General features: G+C 34.9%; 2 protein-coding genes across 4 annotated transcripts; both read right to left on the bottom strand.

Moving 5' to 3' along the window:
* Positions 1 to 3,247: 3,247 nt before the first annotated feature.
* On the bottom strand, positions 3,248 to 9,750 carry LOC132167780 (beta-galactosidase 3). Of its 2 annotated transcripts, XM_059578805.2 has the most exons (18): positions 9,269 to 9,750; positions 9,078 to 9,173; positions 8,841 to 8,953; positions 8,677 to 8,743; positions 8,391 to 8,483; positions 8,049 to 8,192; positions 6,985 to 7,073; positions 6,795 to 6,900; positions 6,311 to 6,398; positions 6,037 to 6,155; positions 5,686 to 5,850; positions 5,226 to 5,404; positions 5,018 to 5,127; positions 4,791 to 4,900; positions 4,560 to 4,670; positions 4,358 to 4,471; positions 3,763 to 3,965; positions 3,248 to 3,579 (listed from the first exon to the last, which is right to left on the bottom strand). In XM_059578805.2, the coding sequence occupies exons 1-18, from the start codon at positions 9,434 to 9,436 to the stop codon at positions 3,453 to 3,455; spliced, it is 2,202 nt and encodes a 733-aa protein (XP_059434788.1). In that variant the 5' UTR covers positions 9,437 to 9,750; the 3' UTR covers positions 3,248 to 3,452. The 2 variants fall into 2 exon arrangements, with proteins under 2 accessions (XP_059434788.1, XP_059434789.1); XM_059578806.2 differs by lacking the exons at positions 6,795 to 6,900; positions 6,985 to 7,073.
* A 2,128-nt stretch (positions 9,751 to 11,878) lies between these two features.
* On the bottom strand, positions 11,879 to 21,005 carry LOC132187785 (RNA-binding (RRM/RBD/RNP motifs) family protein). Of its 2 annotated transcripts, none has more exons than XM_059602223.2 (21): positions 20,843 to 21,005; positions 20,592 to 20,652; positions 20,037 to 20,073; positions 19,566 to 19,696; positions 19,370 to 19,462; positions 19,106 to 19,204; positions 18,843 to 18,941; positions 18,561 to 18,659; positions 18,362 to 18,440; positions 18,136 to 18,269; positions 17,150 to 17,289; positions 16,207 to 16,257; positions 16,036 to 16,118; positions 15,895 to 15,949; positions 15,698 to 15,812; positions 14,575 to 15,109; positions 14,282 to 14,495; positions 14,075 to 14,145; positions 13,345 to 13,513; positions 13,119 to 13,248; positions 11,879 to 12,836 (listed from the first exon to the last, which is right to left on the bottom strand). In XM_059602223.2, the coding sequence occupies exons 1-21, from the start codon at positions 20,951 to 20,953 to the stop codon at positions 12,073 to 12,075; spliced, it is 3,270 nt and encodes a 1,089-aa protein (XP_059458206.2). In that variant the 5' UTR covers positions 20,954 to 21,005; the 3' UTR covers positions 11,879 to 12,072. The 2 variants fall into 2 exon arrangements, with proteins under 2 accessions (XP_059458206.2, XP_059458214.2); XM_059602231.2 differs by having other exon boundaries at positions 19,370 to 19,450.
* Positions 21,006 to 23,107: the final 2,102 nt, after the last annotated feature.

Here is a 23,107-nt window from a genome sequence, read left to right as displayed (position 1 = left end):
CTTCGCAGGTTTCATCTTAATAAAATTCTCTACATTGCTCTCCCTGCTTTACTATATCAATATTTACTTTTCTTTTTTTATTTTTTATTAATTTAGTATATTTGTCGTATTTTAAAAATAATAAATATTTATTTGGTAAAATTAAATTATTTAATTTGAAACATTAATAAAAATTAAAAATTAGACAAAAAATTTCCTCAAATCTTCTATAACATGTATTTAAAATGCACATAATTCTTCCGTTAACTATTAAAAATGTATATAAAAATAACATAATTTTAATTTAATAAATCAGTCAAAAATCCAATTTATAAAAAATAATAATAATTTGTGCAGAGAGTTTCCTTACCTGTGGGGAAAAGATTGTGGGAGAGTAGGGGTAGGATTGAGAATAAAGGGGAAGTGAGGGGGAGATTGGGGGGGGGAGTTGTTGGATAGGTGTGAATCCACGTCAGCGCCGATGTGGATTTTGGTTTTATCTAAGGAAACCGATCTCTGGAGTTCCGTAGACTCTTCAGAGCTGGGATCCTGAATGGTAAAATGCATCTTTCTAAGTAAATTATTGTACGGCCTTGATGCTGCTTTCAATTATATGATTTGATTAAGTGTCCTGAAAATAATATATATATATATATTCCAATCTAAGAGAATTAAACTTGAAAATCTAAGAAAATCTAATTTTTAATTGTTCTAGATGATAGCGTGATTTGTGATATGAATGCCTTGCAAGTATGCTAGTCCCACCATTAACATATGTTAAATTTATTTAGATTATATAAACAATCAAGAACCCACGTGTGAGCAATTTTTGATATTTTTCAAATTGGATTGGAGCAAATTTTTCTAATTCGGTGTATTAATTTGACATATATCTTTAATGTTAAATAACCATTTATCCTGATAAAAAAAAAAGAACTATTAATTCAATTATTTAACTAATGTTTTATTTCTTAATAAATGAGGCTTAACATTACAAATTATTTAGCAAAGGAGTCCGTTTAGGAAGTGATGGATAGGGTCTGGATGGAAGAAATTCCTTTGTATATCTTTGACACTATATTTTTCAGAGCAGTTTGCATTGTTTGTTTAGAGTTTTATACTCTAAATTTGATATTTTAATGAAGGTTATCAACTTTTTCAAAAAATAAGTGACGCCTAACATGTTGAATATTAAATTGAAATTATAGGTAAATGACAGAGACTATGTTCAAACTTGAAAACTTTACTCTCATACTATGTTAAATTGTCACTTATCAAAAAGTTTAAGTTGATAGAAAATAATTGATTTAATTAATATTTTAATACTAAGAATATTGGATTCTCGCATGCATTTTTAATAGAATCAATAAAGCATGTGATTCTCATATGCATTTTTTATACATGTGAAATTCATATGCTCTATAGACATATGTCAATTTAATAAATTGGGTTAAAAAAAAATCTTCTAATTCAATTTAAAGAAAAACTACTTCCTACGTGATAACCTTCTAGGCAGTGGCGGAGCCACTTAAAGCTTTGGGGGTGCGTGCTTTTTTTAAAAAAATAAATCTCTTACTTACGCAAGTTACCACTCGACACCTTCAAAAAAATTTTAGCGGCACTCCAATATCAATTGTCTGGCTCTGCCATTGCTTCTAGGTGAAGAAAAAAAAAAAGATTGGGATTTATGACCTGAGAATGAATTTTATTTGCATAAATTATGAGAAGAATATGCTATAGTGAACTAATTAAAAAAGATTAACAATAAATAATAATAGTATGAGGATTAAATTTTGCTTATTTGAGTGGGGAGAGCATCGTATAATATAACTAGAGGCGTGTGCAGAGAATAATTTCCCTTCTAGTAAAGGGCAGGGAAGAGAATAATTTATGTACGCCGGGCTTCCCGTGAGCTTATGTCAGCGTATCCAGTGGGGTGGGGTTCATATGTTGACTTTTAAAATCTTGACTCAAGAGTTGGGCCTAAAAATTTAGTGGTTCTATTTTAAAAGTTAATGCTATTCCCCAATCTAGGTAGACTCTATCCATTTTGGTCAATGCTTGGATGGTATAGCTTTAATTGCAATTCTTTTATATAAGTTAGGTGATAATCTATATTTTATGGAAAGTTGGTCTATATTTTAGTGGCCAAGAATTACTAGACATCCCAAATTTTCTTTGTAAGTGATGGGAACGAGATTCTTTCAATTTCAAATGAATTGGATAATATTCAGTTAGTTATAATGGAAGAGTATTTTTGTCTTTTCACTTTTTGAGGGAGACAAAAATACCCCTCCACTATAACTAACGGGATATTATCCAGATCATTTGAAAATAGAGAGGATTCTAATTCCAAATGATGTGTCACCATCTCATGAGATTTATTATTTTGAGAAGTGTGTCACCAACTCATGAGATGGTGACACATCATTTGGGAATCAACTTTTGGAACAAAAATTTGGAATGTTTAGCATTTATCTAAACTGTTAGGTGGCCGTTCATATTTTAGTGACTGATGTGATAAGTGTCACATGAACTGTCACATCAGTTTGTAAAGGACTTAAAAGACCTAACAACACCCATCCATTTTTGTTTAACAATGTAATTCTATAGCTTTTTTTGTTTGTTAATTTATGTTATCTTTTTGTTAAAGGTATTGCTTGTATCTATTGTTATGGATATTATATTATTATTAGTGATAAGATCATCCGAACCTTGTCTTTTTTATAATTGGTTTGGTAGGTACCCAAAACTGTGTTCAAGTGTTTATGTTGCAATCAGATGGGCAGTGTAAAAGGCAATACCAATTTTCATAACAGAAATGATTATTGCTTATTGGTGAAAAGAAAAATGAGCTGCAGGCTGCAGCTGATTCTTAAAATATTATCTTTATTTTTTAATGAAAATATGTTTACCTGGATTTTGCTTATTTTAAGATTAATATATAAACATGTTAATCTCTTTCTGGATGATTTGGATTATTCTTAATTTAGGTTGTTGCTTCTCTGTGCAAGCATGCATAAAAGTCATTGCTTCCTTGGTCCTTGAATTCTGACCTTACCCTCTATCTAATGCTTACTTGAAAAGCAATGAGGACCCCATTGATGTCCATTAGCACCACAGAAAAGGACAACCCACATTAGAATTTGGTACACTTGTAAAGATACCTCATCAGTGGGGTTTTGAAAAGTGCAGTGAGCTACTGTTATGGAATTCCTTTTTGATCATGAGGGAAGAAGACTTTCACAGCATCATGAAGGGTCAACTGCTTAGGTGCTTTAGGCATTGTGATTGAGAAGCTTCTTTATTTACTTCCAATTATTTTGTGCTGTTTATTCTTCACTTTCAGAAACCTTGCCTACACCTTGCTTTACATTTGCAATATATGAATGTGTTATTCCACAAATCTAACAAGAACTCAGAATTCCAATACTCTTATCTATTTAATTCCATTTCTGCTACTTCAAATGCTTCTAATGCAGGCTGGTACTTGTAACTGATCTCTTCACAAGTTTAATTTTAGATGGATCCCCACCAAGTTCCTCAAAAACTACCAATAGATTATTGGTTGGCTTCAACCATGACCGAGGAACATGGTACCTGAAAACATGTAATATTAGATGGAATTGAGCTAGCAGCATACCATCATTTTATCTCAAGCTTTCTAAGTTCATGGATGTTAAATCATCAATTGCTTCAAAAGCTTAAACCGATAGAAATGGATGAATTGAATCATTTAATTTATGTTCTAACAATAGATGAGACATTGGAGAAAATCCATACCATTTTTGAGTTGGCTGGCCACAACCAAATTGGCACTTTTTAGGCCGGAATGTATCAGAATAACTGCATTCACTGCAATTACCTATAGCATAGACATTCCAATATCTTCCAATGCTCTCTCCATTGATCCACACTTGACCCTTCCCCAAACCTGTCATTTCCAAAGCCAATGGCTCTTCTCCTTCTGGTGCATCAAACTGAGTCTGCAAGTTCAAATGAAATGTTAACAACTACTTCTGAGAGGTTTTGAATGAATTCCAACCCCATCAAACAGTATAAAGAGGAAACAAAAACTATCGCGAATTCCAACCCCATCAAACAGTATAAAGAAGAAACAAAAACTATCGCGCGAAAGTGTAACACTCCGGTCCCATATTGGGAAGATGAGAAAAAGCCCACATAGAGTGAGTGGGTGGTTTATAAAAATAGTCATGGGTGCTAAGTCCCACATTGCTTAATTATTAAGTAAAACTGGGTTTTATAATGAATTCTAAGGAAGCTCCAAATTGACTAGTTCTTTTGGAGTGATAGTACAAATGTAGCTAGCGTTTTTTCTTGGATCGTTACAGAAAGACTCATTTCTTGTCCCCCATACCTTATGCCATGTCAGTGGCTGTTGTTTCTCTGCCACTTGGGACCCTTGCACCCAATCAACTGAGGAGATAGAGTTTGGAGAATCTAAATTCATGGATTCTCCTTTAAGCCCAACCTGTTTAAAAGATGCAACTGTGAGGCAGAAACTCTTCAAATAATTCATAAAAAGTCATCAAAATATGCACAAGTCATAATTCTTAGACCTTGTATGACCATTTCTGCCAGGACAAGTCCCTTGTCCCCTCGTCTAGCCCATGTATGACAACTGGTCCAAGGATTCCAGTGCTTCTCGTCTCATAGTGTGAACCAATGTTCTTCATCAACAACACACCAAAAAGAAAGATCAGTTGAACTGACTAAGAAAATATTCAATACAGAATTGCATTGATACAGATACTAATAAATATCATTGAAGTGGGGGTTGGAGTATTAACTGGCAATCCAACAGCTATACTGAGTAGTGAAATTATGTTTCTTCCAGCTTTCAGATCAACATCCCCTGTATAAGTAACTCTCACGATCTCCCGAGTCCCGAACACCGATCCTATCAGTAGGTCACACACAAATCTTTAATAACTGTTAACATAATAACATGTAATAAGAGTTTATCAGTCCAGTTGTATTTGCTCACTTTCAGGAAACAAGAAATTCAATGCCGTACCTGAAAGATGCCCATTGATGAAGACATGCATGGCATGACCAGTTGACTTCACACTGAGAGTTGGGTGTTGGCCTTGACGCAGAAATGATTCTGATGAACTAATATCAACACTGGAGACATAATTTATTAGTGTAAAGTTTTTGTCACTACATATAGATATTCAACATCATTAGAATGAAAAGGAAATATCAGAAGGATTCAATTTTACCTGGTAGTATACCAGAGATAATCGGTTGTATCTCTGGTGATATTCAACTGCTCCAAGAGACCAGAGACAGTGATTGTTGAATCATCTTCAGCTGCCAATAAGTCTTCACTAAATGTATCCCATGAATGAAACTCAGTCTTAGTGGGCAACATTTGCACTTGGGATGTCTGATCTCCAACCTGCAATTATAATGGCAAAAAAGTTATGCCTCTCAGCATGCATTATAAACTTTAATAGGATGGAACTAAGAAGACTGATGAATATGTTTCTACCCATAATAAATCTGAACAGGCCACACTTGTTTGATTGAAAATCTATGTTAACAAGTCATGTTTCATCATAATAGTGGTTATCACATATCATAAAGTTCATTTTGGCTAATACATATACATACTCGCGCACGGGGTTCAGAAAAAAACATACGTGAAATCTTGCACAAACCAATAGCCAATTCACTTACTTGAGCAGTGTTGAAGACAGCCGTTTTGCAATCAGGAAGGATGCTTATGGACCAAGGTGGCAGGTGGTAGTTCTGGTTCTTGAAAGTCACACTTGCAGTTGACCTTGGATTGTAATTTGAGAGAAAAGCTGCACAGCCTCCTGACTTGGAAGAGAAAACGTATGCCTGGATAATGTTAATACTGAGTCAATCAGATTTTGGGAGAAGGAAAGAAAAAAAGAAAAAAGAAAAAAATCAATCTGGCAACCATAATAGAACCAGAATCAGCAAAAGAATATGTTAAGGTGACTTTAACAGAAACTGAAGCAGGGTGTCATTGTTGACACCCTTAGTATAGAGAACACAGCAAACCTTTTCATAAGTTCCCAATGATGTGACAGTAGGATCAGCGCTAACCAAAGCTCGTTCGCATAACTTAATAGCCTTATGGAGTTGATTCAGATGACCATACTTGGGCTGCCTTATCAAGCCTATCACATTAGCATGATGAAACCAAGCTTAAGTCTCACAAACTAACTAATTAATTAATTGATTACATCAAACATTAAAATGAAGAAAAATGTCTCTTCACAGTTTATAAATTGGGTTTCTTTAGGAATTGAGGATATGGGCTCAAATTTCTCACCATATTCATCAATGGGAGCATCATAGTCATAGCTGGTAGTAATGAAAGGGCCACCGGCAGTTCTTTCAAAGTTTGTTCCTCCATGATACTGCAGAAAACCAAAAGAACAACAGGTTAATTTTCCACATTTACATTGCCATATTCGTTAGGTGTAATGCATAATGGCAAGCATAAATTTTGGCAGACTTCTTGCAAGAGATAATTTTCATTTGCTAGCAGATAAACGAGCATGTAAAGTAAGAACATTAAGAATTCGACAATCGCCATTGTAATCTTAAACTTCATAGAATGCAAAGTTGATATAAATGTTCTCTAGGAAATCAAGAGAGCAGCAAGGAAGTTGTTTCCCATTAGCTTTGATATTCAAAGTATTCAGGACCCCAAAATAAAAACCACCTACCATTTTTTAACATGAAATTAGTGACAAATATTGAACCAATTTCAACAGATGTTAAATGCAGTGGAAATATGAATAGTGACTGACCATGTAATAATTTACAAAGGAGCCTCCCTTCTGAATGAAACGAGCTACTGCAAATGCCAAATCTTCCACTGGTCGCTGGTGAATTGGGCCACTAAATTCTGTATACCTTAAAAAAGAGACAGATGGCTAGTAGATTAATTACTGTATCTTAGAGAATTGCTTTGAAAGTGATGGTGGATGTGAAAGTTACCAGCCACTCCAAGCCTCAGTCCATAGTGTGGGTTTGTCAGGCTTGTTCGGAGAGAAGTAGTCACAATAAAAACCATTGCATGTGTTTATCTGCCAGCAAGATTTACAGAAAGATGGATTTGAAACTTTCACTACAAAAGCAAAATAGAGAAAGGCCTAGCTTGTCCCATTTTTCTCACAAATAGATTTTCATCAGTTTCCTACAGCATGTCATGTATGGTGGTCATATTTGAGAATTACATTTACAAAAATTACAGCCGACAATTTTTGACACAATCCGCAAACTCAACACAAAATTAGTGGGTTAAGATTGAGGGGTCTGACTAATACCTTAACACGACCTGAACCCAAATGCAACACGGACCGCTATCCCGAGATAAAATGCAACAAAACGAAAAAGTGACAGAAAAGGCTATATGGAAATTTTTTGGGTGGACTGCGGCTCTTGGCAAAATTCTAACACATGACAATTTGCGAAAGAGTGGTATTGTAATAGTGCAATGGTGTTGTATGTGTAAAAAGAATGGGGAGTCCATAGATCATTTGTTGATTCATTGTGAAGTGGCTACTCGGTTATGGAACTACGTTTTTACTTCGTTCAGTATTGAGTGGGTCATGCCGCAAAGTTTCCTCGCCTTGCTTGCTTGTTGGAATCGGGTTGGGGGTAGGGATATCTCTAAAGTCATTTGGAGGATGGTTCCTTTGTGCATCACCTGGTGTATTTGGCGGGAGAGGAATGCTAGAACTTTTGAGGATAAAGAGTGTTCGATGGATGAGATGAGGAAGAATATGATATCTATGCTACACTTGTGGATGTTGGCTCACCACCGTATTGTTGTCCCGACTATAGAAGAGTTCTTGAATATGTGCTCTTTGTATATTCTGTAGGGGTTTCTCTTCTATATATTTTTGTATTAAGGTTGTGCCCTTCTGCGCTCTTTCAATAATATTCACATTAATTATCAAAAAAAAAAAAAAAAGAGGCTATATGGTATAATTTCTAATTTATAAAAAGATTGATGGAGTAAGATGTGTTTCATGTTCATGAAGACTAAGTTTCATTACCACAGGGTCCGGGGCATCGTCTTCCTTGCACATAACCCATGGGACCCCAGTGCCCAATCCAACAGCCATCTTTGCAGCCCAAGTCATGTATGCATGACCTGCAGGTCCATATGCTTCTCCTTGAGGCCCATATTCATTCTCAATCTGCACACGGAAAATTAATGCAAAGATATATAAATAAATGAATAAAATGAACCTAATGAAGTTGCAAAATGTTGTACTTCCATTGCTTCCTAATATAACTGATACTTGAATTTTCTTCATTTTATGTTGTAACTCATAGTAAAATTTAATATTATGTAAGACTTATATACCATATACTATAAGTGCAAAATACAATACCTGAGAGAGGATAATGGGGCCACCTTGAGACGCAAACAGATTTTCATCCTTCATCATTTGAACAATTTTCTGGGTAAATTTTTGCATTGCCAACTGCAATACCAAGAAATGTAAGATACTCATAACCAAGATTACATAATAGTTGATAAGTTATAGAGGCCAACATATTCTGAAAAGACTTTCACATATATATGCAGTTTCCATCAATCATCCTTTTGCTTTCATTTTACTTGCATCCACACACACACACAGAGACAAAGACAGAGACAGAGACAGAGACAGAGACCTTGAAAGGTTCATTATCTGTTCTAAAGCTAATGCCTGGAACATATTTCAACCAAACAGGAAACCCCCTGAGATAAAGAGAAAAAAGAAATCAAAAAGTGATAAAAGAACCGAATTTGAAGAACATAAACCCATCAATATCACCAGAAAAGAAGATTTTGTTACCCAAAATTCCACTCTGCACAAACATAAGGCCCAATGCGAAGATGGACGTATAGGCCAGCTTCGTGGACCGTCTTGATAAACCGAACCAAGTCAAACCTCCCCTGAAAATTATACTAAACCCCAAAAATTACAAAAAAAAAAAAAAAAAAAAAATCATAACTCATCAGTTAATATATAATAACAGGAAGTGTAAGAAAAATTACAGAAAGCGAAGAGAATGAGTAAAACTCAAAGTACATTGCCAGGAGAAGGTTCATGACCATTCCAAAACACATAGGTATCTATAGCATCCAAACCACCATCTTTGGCTTTCTGTACTAGACTTTCCCACATCTGCATTACATCCACATTGTTCATTAAAAATAACAAAGTGCCAGAAGTTTCACATTTTCTTAGATAAATGTGGGTAAAAAAAAATATATATATACATTGTGGGGGCTCCTGGGGTAGTGTATTGAGCCAGAAAAGAGAATTCTCCTCTGCCCATTAATGATAATTGCCTTCCTATCGTAGGTGACAGCGCACTTTGTCAGCTGCAGACCGAGAAACAAAACTATACAGAGCAAAAACCACTTGGAAGCTGAGTTGGCTTCCATTTTCTCTCCACACACACAGAGAAAGACTGAGAAATGAAGCAATGCGAGATGTGGGAATTGAGGAATTGGTAGCTATGTGGCCACCACTCTGCAGCAAAACAAGAATCAATTTCTCTGATTAACCATTTTTGCCGCTTTCTGCTCACTGTGACAACAACTCAAAAAGGTGGCGTCCAGTGAGAGAGAGAGAGAAGAGAGAACAAGATGAAATGTGGTCACCAGTCTGTTTGTCTTGAACTATATCGTTACTCCACATACATACATACATACACCTGCATATGCTAGAATGCTACACTACATATGCAGGGTGACAATGTAGAGGAAGGTAAATGTGTGTGACCCAACTGTTTCGCGTGGCCCTGCTTTATGGCTGAGCCTCCGATTTTGTTGGTGGCTTCCTCATGGCTATGATTTTTGTCTTTGATATATAATGGCTCAGAAAAAACAAGTAAAATAAAATAAAATAAAAAGTGACTCTAACCAAATCTAATTTTAGTGTATTTTTGGGATAAATCTTTGAGTCAACGCTGCAAAATAGGTCATACCTTAAATATCTTTTTCTTTTCAGTTTTAACGACCTAAGTTTATCGAAAAGATGCAATAGATCCTTCCGACGGAAAGCTAAGAAAAGAATCTATTACCTTTTCGATAAACATGGATCGTTAAAACTGAAAAATAAATAAATAAAATAAAATAAAATAAAAGTGTGATTTGTTTCGGTGTGTTAATTTAGGTATTTATCTCAAAAATACTCTAATTTTGTGTGTCCCCCCGATAACCTGATAATGTCGGATTAAATAGTAAAAACTAAAAATGAAATTCATAATAAATAAAAAATGAACATAATAATAACATTTGAGAGCAAAAAGAAGTCTATGGTTCATATATCCCTTGCCTTTTGAATATATATTTTGTATCTGTATAGGAATAGGTGAAATGAAGATGATTATAAAGACGTAGGAGTCGTAGGACCATGTATACATGTGGTCGGTCATTAGATGCAACAAAACAAACTCTGAAATATACAATAAATATTCTCTATTTTACTTAAAATTATATGCACCCATCGAATTCTTTGGAAATAATATTAATTACTTACCAAAAAAAAATCTTTTGATGTGTTGTTAGTGAGAGGCAGATCATCTCTAATAAAGGAGTCAAGATGATGATTCTAGGAAAATGATGGAACATTGGATGCCCCACTCTGCTTTTCTTTTTTTTCTTTTTCTTTTTTTCCCAAAAAGAGCGAGTTCCTTTTTGAAAACACCCACTCTTGTATGACACCCTCAGTGACAAGCCACGTGATGTGAGTAGAGAGAGAGGCACAAGCTTCTTGACTTTTTTTTTCATCTTTCTTTTTCCTCCATGATTTGTATGCATGAGAATTACACGTGTCAAATTATGGTGGCATCATAATTCACGAGAACTTATGATTGCATTTAGGCAACTTGTTCTTGTTCAACTTCTAAGACCTTTTTTTTAATCATACATACAATTTTCTCTTTCTCCAAGCTGTTAATTTGTCAATTAAAGCACATTTTCCCGTCAAATTGAGAGATTAACTTGTAAAATTGAAAGTTTTAATCCGAGAAATTGTCATAAATTGCCGTCGCAACCAACTTTTTCTAAATTGGCTCCGAAAAAATTCTTTCATCCTAATCCATTAAACTAATATCTATCTTTAAATTACACTTTATTAAGAAAGTACTTAAAAATTACATGTTATAAGGACAAATGTCAGTTTAATAAACTGAATTAAGAAAATTATTCCAATCCAGATTAGAAGTAACGTCTGTCCTTTTCTTATTGTATTCTACACTCTGCGTTATGAGTAGAGCATAAGATACCCAGAAGGAAAAGAGTCGATCAAACATCAAGTCGATGAGTGGAGCAAGATGGCAAAATGCCAATCTTGAAATGTTAAATTTCCTGTGGGAAACAATTGGAAGAATTTCATAATGAGAAACGTTAACGAAAGAGATTGAGAGTGATTACTTGATCTGGATTGAATGGGAATCATAGTGGGAAGTGGTAGGGAGGATAAGGTGACAAAAAGTAACATAAGATACCCCCCTTTTGTCCTCTTTTCATATACAAGCTGTTTGTCATCATACCACAACAGCTAAAACGAAAATGACATTTATCATGCATTATTGCATTACACCATCTTATGACTCCGCGTCAAAAAACACACACGAGGATAGATAAAATATTTGGGATTCTACAAATCTCTATGAAAAGCCAAATGAGGTAATTGGCGTCCGTGTAGGAACAGCCTGCCACGTTAGTTTGTAAGAGACTTCTAGTAAAAATTGTAGTAATTCAAACAGAACTCAGACCAATAGGGCCAAAAAAACTGTAGTGTCGTGGGTCATAGGTCATCATTGTGAAAATCATATGATGCATTGGAGTCCACGACACAAAATATGCCATGTGCACAACTTTTGTCATCAACTACTCTTTAAAAAGATTTACTTGTGTTCCAAATGTTTCTTCTACTTAACGGGATGTACCCCAATAACCCACGGTTGTCAAAATTTAAATAAATATACAAATCTATAGCAATTGCACAATTACATCAATTTGTATATAGAATAACTTACCACAAAATTCTACAAAACTTGGCAAATGGACGGTTATGATTGAAACCATCTTCTAAGCTGTCTAGAACCTTGCTTTTCACCATCAGTTTTCTCAGAACTCTGCCTTGAGAACTTGGATCTATATTGCTCAATTAGCATGTCAAGTTTATCTACTGCGCCTTTCCCATCAGGGCCTGTACTCTTCTTCGGCTTTATTCTTCTCTTCAAATCTCTCTCTTCCTTCTGATTTTGCAGCTTCCTCTTTCTTGGTTGTACATCTGCTTCCGCGGAAGATTTTAAGGTTTGCACAACACTGGCTGCCTTGTTGCCCTTTGGTGATCTCCCACTATCAGGATTCTTGCCATCTTGGTAATTCTTTGACTTCCATTGGGAGCCTTCTGGTTTTTCTTTAGATGAAAACTCTTTTGCCTTTCCACTAGCCAGATTGTTTTTTTGCTTCTTAGTAGCTCTGTGGTCTTTAGTGGCAGCTCCATCAGGTATGCTGCCTTCCACTTTATTGGACACTGAATCCTTCACTGATCTATCATCACCTCTGGATTTCCTTTTTTGGGAGTTCCTTTTGTTTGGATGTGCATCTGGTGTGTTAGTTTCATCACCTCTGGATTTCCTTTTTTGGGAATTCCTTTCGTTCTGATGTGCGCCTGGCGTGGAAGTTTCATCACTCTGCCGCCGCACATATGTTTGATCATCACGGGTGGCACGCTGCTGACCCTGTAGCTTAGCTTTCCGTTGCTTCAATGTCTGAACATTATCAACAGCAAACTCCACAATTGGGCGATATTCAGGACCAAAAGTTTCTACAAGTAGCCAAAGAATTACATTAAATTAGAATAGTGTGGAATTAACATGATTGGGGCTACCTTTGATGAATTAAATTAAATTAGAATAATGTGGAATTAACACATTTTAGTGAACCATCTTAAAAACAAGCCAATGCATTCAACTTTTAAGTAAGGCACGAAACCTCCAAATGACAGTCACACTAAAATTGGAAGAATTATTTCTGGTGTAATGGACTTTCCACCAATCATAATATTATAGGAGAATATGAGCTAATAATTAATCAACAAAAATCTTACCTGGATTATTGTTAAGCACTCTCAGGGCCACAAGTGCATGTTGATGCTCAGTAAACTCAACAAAAGCAACTCCTCGAGAGTTGTTCTTTGCAACAACCTTTCCTTTCTTTGTATCCTTCATGAACTTTATCTGCATGTACAACATCAAAGACAAGAAAGAATTTCTTAAATATAGACACAGAAGTACATATACTAAACACCATAAATAGTTATAGATGTAGCCAACCTGCTTAATCACTGGTTTTTGCTTGGTTGCTCGCGAGGTAACTGCATCAATGCAAAGCTTTTTAAGTCCTTTTTCAGTCATCGACTTTGGTAAATTATATATAATCAGTCTAGTCCTCGAAATATGAAAATTTGGAGATTGAAGCTTAGTCGTCTTTGTCCTCTCCAACCTGCAGTGGCCCCAAAAGAAAAGGCATTGAAATTTATTCAAAAGAAATGCAGTATTTTGCGGACACAGCACAATATCTCAGCGTTTGAATTTGAGAAGCTTCATCAATGTCTTGTTGAGAACCATCATAAATACAAGACTACAGTTAAGGTACAAAGTAATTTAAACTAATATCACTTTCTTAGGAGTTCTCAAGGGTCGTGTCCAGAGAATCACTTCTTCTTTTTATTTTAAATTTTAAAAGTAAATAAATAAACATAAAAAATGAGAGGAGCACAAAAAACAAAACTCAGACAATTTCTTCTTCTTTTTTTTTCCAAATTCTAAAAAGAAGCTGAACTAGAAGGCAAATGCATGCCAAAATGACCAACAACAGTAATATCCAAGCATCATATATGAATAGAAAATACTTTTTTTTTCTTTTTTTCATATGATAAGAAAATACTTGTACACCATGCACAGCCACAAGTAGGGAAGATTGGCTTCATCTTGCATTCATAACTTAAATGATCCAGTTCATCAGGGAGAAAAAACAACATTATCTCATTTATGGAATACTTACCTTTGGCGTTTCGACATATCACTAACTGAAACCCCCTCTGCAGCTGGAGTTCCCTCAAGAATAAGACCTTCCTATTAAAAATTTTGAGAAGAAAATGACGGTCATATCGGAGATAAATCCTCACAATTATGCTACTGTAGAAGAGCAAACCCAACATAACCTAAAACTTTTTGATAAAGAAGGAAAGAGGAAATTAGCTGAACCAACCTTTGCCAGGTAAAGGTTGCGGTAGTCATGAACCTCATTTGTGGCCCTCTCCAATTCCTTATCATGAGCTGCTTTTTTATCCAACGCCTTCAAAACTTTCAATTGCCTACCTTTTAGTAAAATCCCCAAGCCAGACGCAACATTTGCAGCTGTAACTGCAGCAGTAGCTGCATCTACCGTTTTGAACTTTAGAAAAGCAGTTCCTCTTGGGCGCCTGCCACAAGCACAAGAAGATTAAAACAAACTGCAGAGGTATAAGTACAGAAGTATCCCAAGTTAAAAGAACAGCATACTTGGTGATTCGATGAAGGACTGGAATAAAGGATTGCACTTCGCCAAATACAGAAAATCGTTGTTTCACTTCTTCATTATCAATATCAAAAGGAAGGTTGCTTATAAAAACTGTTCCCTGCAGATCCTCTTCTCCTTCGGTCTGTTTTGGATCTGATGCCTTGCTTTCGTTGGTGTTTACAAGCTCAGTACCACCTGATACTTTTGCAGACTCATCAGATAAATTATTTGGTATATCAATGGTTTCATCAAAATTCAGCTCCTCATTTCTCTTGGGCAGCATCATATCATCAACTGGAGAAGGAAGAGTTCCTTTGGCAGAGGATATGATCAAGTTTTTAAGAACCTTTCTAGCAATGTCTGCTTCCTCGTTAAAATCGACTTCAATAGGGATTTCTTCTTTCTCTGTTGTATTAAAGTCGTCTGAAGCACTATCAATATCATCAGGATGCTGGGATCTTTTGCCAATGTCCTCGACATCACCCTCTAAATCCTCACTGCTACTGTCACCTTCCTCGTCTCTTCCATCTTGTTGTCCTGTGAAGTCGGCAGCTTTTGATTCATTAAGATGTAGAGTTATTGTCCCTAATTTAACTACTGAAGAAATTAAGGATAAACAGTTCAAACGAAAAAGGATGTAATCACAGAGTACAGTTTGCTTGCTCCGGCAGGGAGAAAGGCACAACCATAGTATGAAGAAAGCAGTATATCTCCCATACTAGATCAACATTACATCAAGAACGTAGAGAAACCAAAAAACCTATTTTGTACAAAAGTGATTCCCCACTCACTATTCTTTTATGGTGCACATACAAACATCATAACAGCAAAACTTTTAAGCGTGCCTACATAATTGCTTCCAACCTCATCTACCTAGGACCACCAACTTTCTACTAATGTCACATTGAATCCTACCAAATGCCAAGCTATAGCTCATTAGCCCACCCAACAAAACTATCCTCTTGATTCTCTAATTGAGAAAAAAAAATATTAATTACTCTTTAAACATTCAGATATCCATCCATAAATAAATATATAAGCATTTGAGTATTTTTAATACAGAGAAGGAACTGAAGGTGACAAAAGGCTAATGAGTGTCCTTAAAAAGAGCAGAATTTTAATTACCATCTTCTGAAGTAAGAATGGCATTAGCACCACTGTTGTATACTTTCTTCGGAACAGCCCAATCAACAGCTATGGGTCTTTTCCCAAACTTTTGCCCATTGAACTTTTGAATAGCCTGGAAAAGAAGAATAAAATACAGTAAAATATATAATTCCAATACCCCCAAGGCTTCACCACTCTATGAATAAAACACGTACTCTTTCAGCATCCTGTTTGCTTGTGAATTTGAGAAATGCAAAACCTTTAGACAATCTGCAAAAAGGAAAAAAGTCTTATGATGAGAAAAGAATGATATTTCGTCAACAAATAAAGAAACTTCAGATAATGAAGGTATATACCCCGTATCAGGGTTACATGGAATAAATACATCCCAGATAAACCCTGCTGATGAGAACGTATCTTTTATCTGATCCACTTTGGCCTACATTGATGTATAAAGAATTGAGTTAGAAGTGGACGTCCTCACAACAGGAAAATAGTGTGATATTGACAATTCTGTTAGATTAAACCTTGAAAGGAAGATTCCTAACAATAAGTTTCCATTTCTGAGTCTTGGAACCCTGCCCAATAAACTCACAAGATATCAGAATTCCTCTGCAATAGATAATTGGATACTCCAAAAAACAAAGTAAAACTAACAAGAATGATAACAACAACGACATCATGACAGATTAACCAACAAAGGGAAACATCAATCCCCAGATATCATGTCTTGTAAGAGAATTATACCAACAAGCCCTCACCCACCACGTAGCTCATGTTTTTATGTTGATGAAAAAACGTTGGCCACAAGAACCCAAACCAGACAGATGACATACATATCATAGAAATCAAAATGCAACTGAAGGCACAAATCTCCTAGTTGCTTAGATGCTTTCCCAACATACACATGGTTGCAAAGCATCATAGTCGCTAAAACAGTGAATTCACAAACCTAAAAAAATGAAATCTAAACAAAAGGGTGGGAAGTACTGAAATAAATTGTTTTACGAACAAATACAAACAGGAGAAGAAATATGAAAAGCATCAACCTGCTGTCATAACCTGGCAATACTAGGCATGTATTCAAAGCGAAAAAAAATAAATCACACATGTACCATATATATGTATACACAGGCATACAAGAATACAAATTAGGTACTTTCAACAAGAAGATTAAGTTCTAATAAGTTCTAATAACAAGAATACAAATTAAGTTCTAATAACATCTACATTCTTGTCCCTATCTCTCTCCAACATATACTTCAACTATTTACCGATGGAATAGAGACTCATCTTATTAGCATCTATTTGAACCATGGCCGAGAATAGAGGCTGCTAATTATAATAACATCAAGGCCGAAAATAAAAACCGATGGAATTACTTAGATCAGTTATCTGAATGAGAAACATTTCATTTGGATCATTTAAGCAACATTGAAACTGTATTAAGCTGTCCCACATATGCTTTACCTCACCACCCAGCTGACGTGCCCAAACAATTCCCCCTTTTATCTCTTTCTGATGCAACATTGTAACAGAAGCGTGCGCTGATTTAACACTAGTAAAAAGGACAGCTGAAGCATCCATTTTACATCCGTCTTGCACAAGACCTGAAGAAATGTCACAAGTTTTAACTAATTCAACATCCCAAACTGAAAATTCAATGCTCAATTACAATATGCCTGTTTGTTTGGAAACATTCAGCTGTAAAATAATTTGTTCGGCCTTTCAAATAAGGCGTTTGTAATCAACCATGCATGTCAAAAATTGAAACTATCAGAAAAGATGAAATAAAGCAACTGAATACATTTTGGACATATGAAGATAGGTGATCATCAGAGCCAGTGACAAGAACCATGTCCACAAATACAACAAAATGGAAAAAAAATATATATGTGCCAGTGGTGCACATAGATCAGTGAATACTATAAATGGAAGTGCAATAACACTTTGTTGTCATTGAAAGTCGTCAAAGCCAGAAAATTTACTTTCATGTTCTTTCACTAGGTGAAGAAACACCTCTACATACAGGAAGTAAAAAGGACTTTTGTAGTCCCAATGATTTTAATTCTGCATTTTGATTCAGTTGCACTTTCTTTTTCTCTCTTTTTTTCATAAGCAGAAAAATTGCTGCACTTTGATTCAGTTGCAGAATTAAAATTAAACCTCTTATGTACTATACTTCCAACTAATAGCAAGGCCGTGAAAGTTACTTTCACTTAGGAATAGCATCTAGCCTCTCATAAGTTCTGTGTTGCTGCTTTGTAAGCATTACGGGATTGCAGAGCCTATATATTAGAATGCCTTCTATATAGCACATCCTAGATGAGATGTATATGTGTACGCAGTAAATTGAAGGGAATGTGAAGTGGATCTCTGACAAAGAACTGAGTATCCAACTGAACAAGTAGACCTGATCCTCCCCCCCAGTGCAAATAGGAAAGAATTACCCATACCATGTTGTTTAAGCTCTTCTATTGGAAGAGGATAAGTTACAGAACAAACAGTGCCAATCTCCTTGGCTCTTCTGTGAACATCTTCAGCCATATCAGCATTAAGAAGACCACCAAATATGACACTCCTAGCAACCCTTCATAACACATCAAAATAGTTTATCATGGCAAAGTTTTTTGAACAAGATACAGGAAAAACTAGGCAAAGATACGGAAGAAGATCAAGTACCTCTGCTTTTCTGAACAAGCCCCTTTATCAGCCAGAGCACTAGCAAGTGTAGCTGCTTTTCTGGCTCTCACAGGCTTCTCTGAAGAACATAGTATAGCAAATTATTGATAGATGAAAATAAGTTAAATAACAATATTAAATTAAAATTCGATGAAAAATTAAAGCAAGGATATAATATCAGTAAATAACAATTTGCAACCTGCTTCCTTCAAGTTTGAAGCATGCTTTTGTGCCCCAGAAGCACTATCTGCCAGAGCACCAGAAAGTGTAGCTGCTTTTCTGGCTCTCGTGGGTTTCTCTGCATTTTTGTTCAAAAGCCTCAATTAGAATTATCAAAATGAAATAAGGAGAAGAAAATAATATAGCAAATTATTGATAGATGAAAATAGTATATGATTATTAAATTATATAACAATATTAAATTAAAATTAAATGAGAAATTAAAGCAAGGATATAATATCGGTAAATAACAATTTGCAACCTGCTTCCTTCAAGTTTGACGCATGCTTTTGTGCCCCAGAAGCACTATCTGCCAGAGCACTAGAAAGTGTAGCTGCTTTTCTGGCTCTCGTGGGTTTCTCTGCATTTTTGTTCAAAAGCCTCAAATAGAATTATCAAAATGAAAAAAGGAGAAGAACATAATATAGCAAATTATTGATAGATGAAAATAGCATATGATCGTTAAACTATAATTAGATGAGAAATTAAAGCAAGGATATAATATCGGTAAATAACGATTTGCACCTGCTTCCTTCAAGTTTGAAGCATGCTTTTGTGCCCCAGAAGCACTATCTGCCAGAGCACTAGAAAGTGTAGCTGCTTTTCTGGCTCTCATGGGTTTCTCTGCATTTTTGTTCAAAAGCCTCAATTAGAATTATCAAAATGAAATAAGGAGAAGAACATAATATAGCAAATTATTGATAGATGAAAATAGCATATGATCATTAAATTATAATTAGATGAGAAATTAAAGCAAGGATATAATATCGGTAAATAACAATTTGCAACCTGCTTCCTCCAAGTTCGAAGCATGCTTATCTGGCCCAGAAGCATTACCGTCCTCGTCATTCTTAGACTTGGCGTTATCATCTGCATGAACCACTGTATTAAGAATTAAAAACAGAGGAGAAAAAGTTTAGCGATAATGTGAATGGTTTGCATGAATTTGAGTTAAGCAGATGATACAAAAAGAGATTGTATCAACCTTGATTTGCCTTTGAACGTCGCTGCTCAAGGGAAGCTCGATGCATAGCATGCTTGACTGCAACTTTCCGACCTCCAACAGATGAACCATTCTTCAGCTCGATAGCACGGTTTGCATCTTCTGTGACAGCACTGCAAATGAATGCATAATTTGTGTTAAAGGTAAAAGAAGCAAGGCTTAATTATAATACAAATAATGAGAATGATAGGAAGACTGTAAATAATTTTAAAAAAATAATAATATTCCGCATGACAAGGCATGATCCTCTTGCATAGAAAAACAATGATTCTGGATATGGGCTTACCATAACCAGCTTTTCAGCAGAGAACAAAACAATAAGAGAATGCCATACAACTTACTAATCCCTAATTATTGAATTTTTAAAGATATCTAGCAACACCAACTCGTCAACCTGAGAAAAAAGTGGTAAAAACTAAAACTTAATAGGGGATAACCTTTAAGTTAACTTACAATTGAACAAAACCAAAACCACGGTGCTCGGTTGACCCTGCAAATATTTAGAAACAAAATTAGAATATTTAGAGTGAATGGTGAAAATCATTATTAAATCCAATGCAAATAGATCATAAAAGGGATGAAAAATCAAATTTGAAAACAAAAATAGGGAAAATGACCTCTAACATTCCATTCCATTTTCTGAGTAGTTATATGAAAAAAAAAAAAAAAACTACAACAATAAATTACCAAGACTCTTCGCACTTGTTTAGTATTGTTCTGGCTTCGAATTTTTGTTGGTAGACCACTAGCTACCAGAAACATTGCCATAGGTGGTGCCAAAGTTAATACTATAGCTCATATCCAAGCTTACTGCATTCTCTAAATACATTTTTTTTCAACGGTCTGATATTATTTACTCAAATGATAAAAAGCAAATTAATCATATGCCAATGCAAAATAAAATTAGCGCGTTTATTACAGCAATCTATCTAGACTTTCAGAATGATATACAACCCTTACTAATTATTCAAATTCCAAGCACATTCAATCGGAAAAACTTTTGCTTACCCTTCTGCGTAACCATGAAGCACCGCCTGATCGGTCCGACATCGCTGAATGTTTCTTCAAGCTGAATTACAAAATAAACGGGAAAAAAAAAATACAGAGGTTTACAGTTTACTCAATCACACAGCACAGGGCTGAATAAACGAAACTATTCTTATTCAGCTCCTTCGACATGTCTCCTTCAGTTTTGATAAGCTTTATGTTTCCTTTGCTTTCTCGGCAACCAAAAAAAGTGTAAGATAGGAATAGTGTACCTGAGAGTTAGTGAAAGAGTAGGGCAAGTTGGAGACGAACACAGTGGAAGGAGAGTGCTCGGTTTGGGGTCTCGTTTCGCCTCCCTCCTTCGCTGTCTTCTTCCTTCCCATCTGTGTGTGTTTGGCGGAATGAGAGACTGCGAAAGCAAAAGGTTTTGGAAAACCTCGCTCCTCAGATGCCTCTGCATCCATATACGTGGGGTTTTTGTGGTGTTTGGGTTGGGCTACGTACTTTTGGGCCGAGAGTGTTGATTCCTAAAAGATAAAGACTGGGCCTGGGCCGGAATCGGGAACAAGAGCCCTAAACTTGCAAGCCTATATTTTGGTTTCTTAAGTTTCTGTCCAGTTTTCAAATCGCAAGAAATTAGGTGTATTTTAAAAAAAATAAATAAATATATATATATTAAAGGCTAAATTGTGAATTTACTAAACGTTCTGCAAAACCAAATGGACTCTTAGCTTTACTATTGAAATATTAATTAAATGATTAAATCTATCATTTCTCTATCAAAGTGATTTAACAATGTATCAAAGTAAATGTATTGAGTTCAAACGATAACTCCCTAGTTTACACTAGTTGCGTTAAATATTCCGCAAAGAAGAGTTTGAGCTCATATACGAGAGAATGTTACAAGAATGGTCGTAACAAGGAAAGTGTTAGAATATTAATTTGAATAATTAAATTTATCACTTCTTATTAATTTAAACTTTTAAAACAAGTAATAATTTATCATTTATATACAATTGTGCAAGACAATACAATTTAAAACAACTAGCTAAACAAGAATCGGGATTGGCTGCAATTTCCCGCTCGACTGCAATTGCGAGAGGCTTTGAATAGAGTTTACCTACTTAATTACCTGTAAACCTCTCAAGTACCTATCTCGTCTGCTTTATTCTCTTCCTTAAATGAGCCTTTGGCGTTTCGTTTTCTAGATAGTAATCAGGTAGTCCTACAACTAGGGTTGCTTCCTTTTTTTGGCGTTGAACACTTGACATCCACAAAAAATGCGAAAGAAGTACTCAATCAGAGTTGTTTACGTCCACAATCCAACTCATGGTGATATAGATTATAGCGTGTGCCATTAACAATGACAAATTTCGTTTGTTGGATTCTCAGAGGATATTTTCTATTTTTTATTTTTTATTTTTTTTTAAAAAAAAAGTATTATTAACGTCACAAAAATGTTAAAAAAAATTAAAAATTTAGAATTTTGTGAGAATTTTATATTTTGGGTTGTTTGTTAATGTTTTAATTTTTTTTATAAAAAAAAAATAAATAAAAAAAAATAATAAAAATGTGTTACGTTAATGATTTTGCAAACACAACAGAAGGGTTGTTATTAAATTTTTTTATTAAAATATCATCATTTAAATAGGAACATTACAACGACCTAGACTCGTAAATAAACCCAAATAACTAATGCAATACTGGCTTTAAAATAAATAACTTTATAATTGAAATACAAATAGACCAATTTTTAGGGAAAAATTCACTTCACCCCCTGAAGTTTCAGGAATTTTTCAATTTGAACCCCAAAGTTTAAAAATTTGGCAATGTACTCCCTAATGTTTTAAAAAAATTCAATTTAAACATTCCGTTAGTAATTTCTGTCAAATTGGACGGAAATTTTTAAAATTACATAATTACCCTCAGGCTTTTTCTAAAAAATTTCCGTCCAATTTAACGAAAATTAGTAATTGAATGTTTAAAGTGAAAATTTTTGAAACATTGGAGGATACATTGCCAATTTTTAAACTTTAAAGTTCAAATTAAAAAACTCATGAAACTTCAAGGAGGTAAAGTGAATTTTTTCTCCCATATTTTTGTCTTTTCACTTTTTGATGGGACAAAAATATTTTTACACTATAACTAACTAAATATTCTTCGGTTCAAATAAAATTGAGGGCATCCTAATACCCATTGGACATGCACCACTTGGTCTTGCAATTAATACAAATATTTTTTAGGGTGGTGAATCTAGTCGTCTCTAGTTGTTCGTGTGGTCCACCTTGAGTCAACGATATTAAAATCCACTCTATCATTGTTCTTCCACTATGGGAAATTGAATAGTATGCTTCCAAAAGCAACATAGCAGCATCAATAATCATAGAGCCTTTATGCGGTTCAGTAATCATCAAGGCATAAGTTCTTATCCGCGTAAATTACATTTAAGTCTCATTAATGTTCGGAAAAATTTTACTTTAAAGTCCTGAACTTTTACGCAATTTGATAAATTTACCCTCTCGAATTTTAAAACCTTT

Source organism: Corylus avellana, chromosome 2 (assembly GCF_965113065.1).
Source record: "Corylus avellana chromosome 2, dhCorAvel1.hap1.2, whole genome shotgun sequence".
NCBI classification, from domain to species: domain Eukaryota; kingdom Viridiplantae; phylum Streptophyta; class Magnoliopsida; order Fagales; family Betulaceae; genus Corylus; species Corylus avellana.
This window is presented reverse-complemented; position numbering and strand designations above follow the sequence as displayed.

Coding starts and splice junctions, on each gene's coding strand:
- LOC132167780 (XM_059578805.2), bottom strand. CDS start 9,436: ATGGAAGCCAACTCAGCTTCCAAGTGGTTTTTGCTCTGTATAGTTTTG. Junction 9,174..9,268: donor ACCCCAGGAGCCCCCACAAT/GTATATATATAT, acceptor GATGTAATGCAG/ATGTGGGAAAGTCTAGTACA. Junction 3,966..4,357: donor AGCCACTGACATGGCATAAG/GTATGGGGGACA, acceptor TTGAACTTGCAG/ACTCAGTTTGATGCACCAGA.
- LOC132187785 (XM_059602223.2), bottom strand. CDS start 20,953: ATGGGAAGGAAGAAGACAGCGAAGGAGGGAGGCGAAACGAGACCCCAA. Junction 18,660..18,842: donor GTCAAACTTGAAGGAAGCAG/GTTGCAAATTGT, acceptor ACAAAAATGCAG/AGAAACCCACGAGAGCCAGA. Junction 13,249..13,344: donor AAAAACCAGTGATTAAGCAG/GTTGGCTACATC, acceptor TTGTACATGCAG/ATAAAGTTCATGAAGGATAC.